This window comes from Arvicanthis niloticus, chromosome 1 (genome assembly GCF_011762505.2).
Source record: "Arvicanthis niloticus isolate mArvNil1 chromosome 1, mArvNil1.pat.X, whole genome shotgun sequence".
NCBI lineage: Eukaryota > Metazoa > Chordata > Mammalia > Rodentia > Muridae > Arvicanthis > Arvicanthis niloticus.
This window is the reverse complement of record NC_047658.1, coordinates 16,631,394-16,638,427: the sequence shown is the minus strand read 5'-3', so window position 1 is coordinate 16,638,427 and position 7,034 is coordinate 16,631,394. Positions and strand designations below refer to the sequence as shown.

Below are 7,034 nucleotides of genomic sequence, written 5' to 3'. Positions count from 1 at the left end.
AACCAAAGAGAAAGATTTATGAAAGTTGAAGGAGTTAGGACCATCTAAGTCCTTTGAACCTGAAGCTGCATGAGTCTGAGACAGAACTACAGGATTTGGTATTTGTCCTGCTGGGGTTCTGTCTTGCTTTGGTTCAATCTTCGCTCACTATGTACCCATTCCTTTCTATTGGAATGGAAATATGTATTCTGTGCCATTGTATATTGGAAAGATATAAATTGTCTTCTGATTTTACCAGATGTGTCAGGCAAGAGACTGCCTTGAGTGTCAAAAGAATCTTGGACATTTGAACAGGGTTCAAGCTGTTGCAGAATATAGCAGTCACTGAAGTTAGAGTCCAAGCATTTTCATCATGGAATGACCACTGACTTAGACTGACCAGAGTCAGAATGTAGTCAGTTAAATGAAAAGTACCCCATCTGGGATGATGTCTTTGAGCACTCGTCTGTCTTCAATGACTTTTTGCAGGGAGTTTATTGAAGCTTGTGTAAGAGGGGCCTTTCTAGATGAAATTCCTCATAGAGGACAGGACTTGATTATCTATAGACTCAACATTTCTATTCTTTGTGTCTAATGTTTTGTGGTTGAAATGATCTGTCAGCTTTTTCTTGTGCTGTTATGCTGTCCCCATTATAAACTCTCTATCCCTAAATCAAATATGATGGTATAGAAGCAATTCCTATTCCATTCTACACGATTTTGCTATCCTAATGCTTTACAGTTTTACTTTTGTTGTTTTTGTTTCTCTGTGAAACCCTGGATGTCCTTCCTATAAGTAGGTTTATAGACTAGAATGGACCAAAATTTAGAAATTCACCTGTCAGACTCCTTTGGACTGGTATTATATATGAGTCAATATGTCTGACTTTATTGTTTTATGGGCCTGAAATGTATGTTTTGGCACATGACAAGCATGTGCTATAGTTTTGTGCTTCACTCATATCTTGAATAATGATATTTGCCAGAGAGTATTATTCTAATATTCATGATGACATGTATTTATGACATTAATTGCAGAATATGGGAATCACTGAAGTTAGACTACAGACATTTCCTGGAATGACCCTGAACTTATAGTGACCAGAGTCAGAATCCAGTCTATTGAATGAAAAATCTTCCTATCTGGGAAGATGTCTTTGAACACTGTCTGTCTTCAATGACATTTTGTGTGTAGCTGAAATGATCCTTCTGATTCATTTGATTTTAAGAGTGAGACATTCTTCCTACATGTTGTGTTTGTTTTGAAAATTTTGAATGAGTACGAATGCATATGCACCTCTGTGTTCCTGGTCCTCACAATAGTCAAAAGAAGGCCTTGGAACTCCTGAACATGGCATAATGGATAGTTCTTAGATTCCATGGTAATACTGGCAATTGAGTCCTGTATCTAAAACCAGAAAGATCTATTAAGTACTGAGTCATCTCTCTGCAATGTGTTGTTTATTTATGGTGAACATTTACATGTTTTCATTTGTTCATTATTACTTTAAATATCTATTGGCTTTAAGTAGGATCTTATTAATGTTACAATTTAAACTGGATATATCAGGTTCCAGGAATATGAATACAGAACTACAGTTGTTGGAGACACCCTACATTAAGCCTGAGATGCCTGGGACCCCTGATGACAAGGATGAAAAACCTGCTGGATACGGGATGTGGGGAGGTTGGGGGGACCATGTTTCAGAGTGGGAGGCAATAGCCTCTTATGGGCCCCAGTATGAATACTGAGAGAATCCAAAATCTGCTTCTTTGGTGCAAGCAACTCATGATGTCATTTCTACAGTCATCCTTAGTACTTACCTTTTCTTTATCTATTTACTATTCCTTTTTTTCCTTCCTTCTTTGAGTAAACTGGTATTTAGTGACCTGGCAAGATCTAGTAGAAACCCACTTGATATCCAGAAATTAGATGTTACCAATAATGTCAAAGTGAAGGCTGTTTCTGAATTCAAGAGAAAATGTATGTTGCAGTCACTTGCCCTAGGTGGAAATGAAAGAAACCTAGAGATGCAGGCAGAGACGAGTAATTTCTCATTAATCAGCTGTTCCCCCAGTTTTAGTCTCAATTCTGTATAATAAAAATGGGATATTTGTTATAAAATTGAGGGTGGAATAATATACATGTATTTCCCAGAAAGTTAGTAATGGTTCCTTGGGTTTAGAGACGATGGTGGCAGCCCCCTAGGAATTCTCTATACAAGTTGGTTGAGGATGTTTTTTGTAGACAGACAGATGGGTTCCAAAAAATTATAAAGACTGCAGGGTCAGCAGTATGACCTCATGTTTGCCCTTTTATGAAACTGTATTGTCTCACATGTGTCTGAAAGATACTGACTTTGTAACCACAACACTGCTGCCCCGACCTCACCAGAGACTCTTAGTCAGGAGATGTAAAAAATTGTGCTTGCTGTAGAATTTTTATGTCTGAGATTCTATAGTTCCTTTTTTTTCTGTTCTAAGTCTGTATTACTCTGTGTCACAAGAAAATGTTGGCACAGGAAAATAGAGAAGCATATAGCTACCCCCCTATGAATTTTGTAACCCAATTTCCTTGTATGATTTCAATAAAAGACTGGGACTGAATCAAGTCTAGGTGAACACCCTGACTCCTGAGTTCAAGGGCCAACTCACCAAAAAAAGCCAGCCTGTCAGTATTGTATCTCAATTGTACGTTTTCTTATTCACTTACCAGGTATCCTTACTCCTTGATGACTCCTGACTCTTGTTGAGGCTGGACCCCAGCATACAGTGAATGATTAATTCTTTGTAGGAAGTTCAATAAAATCCTCTGAAGTTCTTTCTATCTTTCTTGTTTGGGGTTTTGCTTCTTTTTCTTCTTTTTTGGGTTTTGGGGCTTTTTTGTTTGTTTGGTTGGTTGGTTGGTTGTTTTTTTTGGGGGGGGGTTTCAAGACAGGGTTTTTCTGTATAACCTTGGCTGTCCTGGAACTCACTCTGTAGACCAGGCTGGCCTCAAACTCAGAAATCAGCCTGCCTTTGCCTCCCAAGTGCTGGGATTAAAGGCGTGCAATGTTTTGTGGGTTTTTCTTGGGGGGGGGGTTGATTGTGTTGTATTGCAGCAGAGATGTTGTAATAGGTCCCACAGGCTTTCCTGGAATTTGTTTAATAGACTGGGATGTCATACAAGTCAATAGGATATACCTGCCACTACTTGCTGAGTTTTCCAATTAAAGGCATGAGCAAATACACCCATCTTGCTCATAGCTTTTTGTAGTTTTTAATTGTTTATATTGATGTCTCAGTGGTTGTAATCTCTTTGCTTCTGTCTCTCTCTCTGGCTCTCTGTCTTTCTCTCTTTCTCTTTCTGTTTTTTGTTTGTATCCGTTAGTTGACATTTCTTTTGTTACATTATATGTTGTTCAAAGGGCACAGCAATGTGCTGGTGAATATCATAATTTGGTTTTCTTTTAAAATGATTTCATGATAATGGATATCTGTGTCATGTGCTAAGTGTGGGAATCACCAGAATTATATGAATATATTGTCAATGAGGTATTCATTAGTGGTATAACTTTCACACTTTGTGTTCTACACATGTATGGGATATTTTAGGATGCATTGACCTATGATGATGTGCATGTGCACTTCACTCGGGAGGAGTGGTTCTTGCTGGATCCATCTCAGAAGAGACTTTACAAAGATGTGATGCTGGAGACCTACAGGAACCTCATTGCTATAGGTAAATTTGAATTTTCCTTGACCTTTAAAATCAGGTGGGGGAACAACTGTTTCTTGATTATTGATGCTCTTCTGTCATCTTGAATCAGAATGAGGAAGATTGAGGGGAATAAAGTAGGCATGGTCCTAAGGTTCACTGTAGATAATGGCTTATTGTCTAATTTCCAATATATCATACATTTTCTGGTACTGCATTTTAGGCTACAATTGGGAAGACCATAATATTGAAGAACATTGTCAAAGTGATAGAAGACATGGAAGGTAATTTTTTTTGTGAAACCTGATTCAAATGTGCTTTGGAAAGAAATTTGATGTGTTCTTGAAGTTTTTAAAAATCAACAACAGTTTAAACCTTCACAGCTTTAGGGTTATGATGACTATTAAATTCTCACAAAGGCAAGTACCTGCATGTAAGGCAGCTGATTTGTGCTTGCAAGGCATTCCTCTCTGACAGTATTTCTTCAGATAGAACTATTTGAATCGTATCACCATTAGAGCTACACTGTAGAACTGCATTCCATGTAATTTCACACCACTCAGATATTGCCAAGTGTATCCACACTGGATAGGTGATATACATACATTTATATATATATAATGTTCAAATCCTTCTAATGAGCAAATAGTCCATAGTAAAGCTGCTGTTACTAATACACTTGCCTGAAATTTGCTAAGTTTGTTGAGAGGGGAAGTTTACGAGAGTTAAGAACGTTGTTGTGGAGAAGCCATAATCTACACCCTATACTTTATGTCTGTGAGGAAGAAAATGTCAAGCTGTGTGAATACAAAATGGAAAACCTTCATTTGCTATTCTTTCAATAGGTATATCATATGTCATAGTGGATACAGTCCACATGAGCATAGGGGTATTGAAAGAAGCAGAGTATTTCTCTTTCCTAGAACTATTAAATGACATATGGTAGTCCCCACTTTAAGGAAAGTTTCTGAATGTGATAAAAGTTTGTAATCACTTAGGTTTTCAACTTCACTTGGAATACAATCACAAACATACTGCAGAGAATCTTTATGAGCATTATTAATGTGGAATTCTGTTTGTCCTTCACTTTTCAAATACAGTATAACTCACATTGTAAAACATTTATGAACATAATTACTGTGGTAAATCTCTGAATTCTTGCAGTTTTCTTCAAATAGCTGAAAAACGTCATGTAGAAAAAGTGTAATATAAATGTGTGTCATGTAATAAATGCCTTGACAGTCACAGGTATCTCTAATGATGCAAAACAACCCACAGTGAAGGGGAACACCAAGACTGTAATCAATGTGATAAGACCTTAAGGTCTGATTCTACCTTACAATTAGACCAAATTGTAAAATTAATTCTTACCAACAAAAATGATTCATCAGTGTAATGTATGTGATAAAACTTTTACGTGTCCCAATTATTGCAGGCATGACAGAAGTCCTGCTGGAGAGAAATCCTATGAATATACACAATGGGTGAAAGCCTTCACATATCACAGTCATCGTCAAAAGCATGAAAGAATTAAAACTCGAGAGAAACCCTCTGAAGGCTTTCAACAGAGTGAAGCTCTTGCATGTCATAGTAGTCTCCAAATACATGAAAGAACAGATACTGGAAAGAAACCCTACAAATGTAATCAATGTGATAAAGCCTTTTTACAACACAGGTATCTTCGGATACATGAAAGAACACATACTGGAGAGAAACCCTACAAATGTAATCAGTGTGATAAAACCTATACACGAAAGAGTCATCTCCAAATACATAAAGTAATACATACTGGAGAGAAACCCTACAAATGTGATCAATGTGATAAAGCCTATTCACGACAACGGACTCTTCGAACACATGAAAGCACACATACTGGAGAAAAACCCTATGAATGTAATCAATGTGGTAAAGCCTTTGCACTTCAGTCTACTTTGACCATGCACAAAAGAACACATACGCAAGAGAAACCCTATGAATGTAATCATTGTGGTAAAGCCTTTGCATATCATTCTGCTTTGGCCATGCATAAAAGAACACATACTGGAGAGAAACCCTATAAATGTAATCAGTGTGGAAAATCCTTTGCACAAGGAAGTCATCTCTGAACACATAAAGTAATACATACTGGAGAAAAACCCTACAAATGTGATCAATGTGGAAAAGCCTTTTCACAACAGAGTCATCTCCGAATACATAAAAGAACACATACTGGAGAAAAACCCTACAAATGTGATCAGTGTGATAAATCATTTGTATCTCACACTCATTTTCTAAGTCATGAAAGAACTCATACTGGAGAGAAACCTTACAAATGCAATCAATGTGATAAAACCTTTTCTCAACCCCAAAGTCTCAAACAACATAAAAGAACACATACTGGAGAGAAACCCTACGAATGTAATCAATGTGGAAAAGGCTTTGCGTATTTGTCTTCTTTGACCATACATAAAAGAATGCATACTGGAGAGAAACCTTATGAATGTAATCAATGTGGTAAAGTCTTTGCACATTCCAGTACTCTCCAATACCATAAAAGGAATCATACTGAAGAAACCCCATGAATGCAATCATTGTTGTGAAACCTATGAAAATCACAATAGTCTCCTGAAACATAAAAGGAATTGTCTGGGAGAGGAACCCTATGAAGGTATTTAACATGGTAAGGTCTTTTCACATTGCTGTAGTCTTTATCATCATGAAAGGATTCATACTGTAGAAAAGCCATATGAACAGAAGAAATGTGGTAAAGCTTTTGCATATCACAGTTATCTTTTAATGTAGAAAAGAATAGGTATCAGAGAGAAATTCTGTAAGTATGATAGAAGTGATAAAGCCATTTCACAACATAGTATGTCTGAATACATTAAAGAAAACTTAGTGGTGAAACACTATGAATGTAATCTGTGGAAAACCTATTGTATAACATGGTTATCTTTTGATAAAAGAACACATACTAGAATGAAACACTTTGGATATAAGCAATGTGGTAAAGACATGAAACCATACTGGAGGGGAACACTATGAAGGTATTCAGTATGATGCAGTCTTTGCATGTCACAGCTATCTCCATATACACAAAAAAATAATGCTGGAGAGAAACCCTACGAATATAATTGATGTGATAAACCATTTTTACAACACAGTTATCTTTGAATACATCAAAAAAACACATATTGAAGAGAAAACCTGTGAATGTCAGCAGTGTGGTAAAGCTTTCATATTAAGATGAACTTCAACTATTAAAAAAATACTCTCCAAATGCAATCAGTGTGATAAAGCCTTTTTACATTAACAGTCATCTTCAAAGGCATGCAAAGAATCATCCTGGAGAGAAACCTTACAAATGTATTTAATATTG

The 7,034-nt window shown here is 36.6% G+C and overlaps 1 protein-coding gene across 1 annotated transcript; it reads left to right on the top strand.

The window, feature by feature from the left end:
- The first annotated feature begins 3,578 nt into the window (after window positions 1-3,578).
- On the top strand, window positions 3,579-6,324 carry LOC117719519 (uncharacterized). The gene is given in 3 exon segments (XM_076932753.1): window positions 3,579-3,700; window positions 3,900-3,960; window positions 5,112-6,324. Coding segments are annotated over 3 exon segments (1,221 nt in total). The 5' UTR covers window positions 3,579-3,666; the 3' UTR covers window positions 6,238-6,324.
- The last annotated feature ends 710 nt before the right edge of the window (window positions 6,325-7,034 follow it).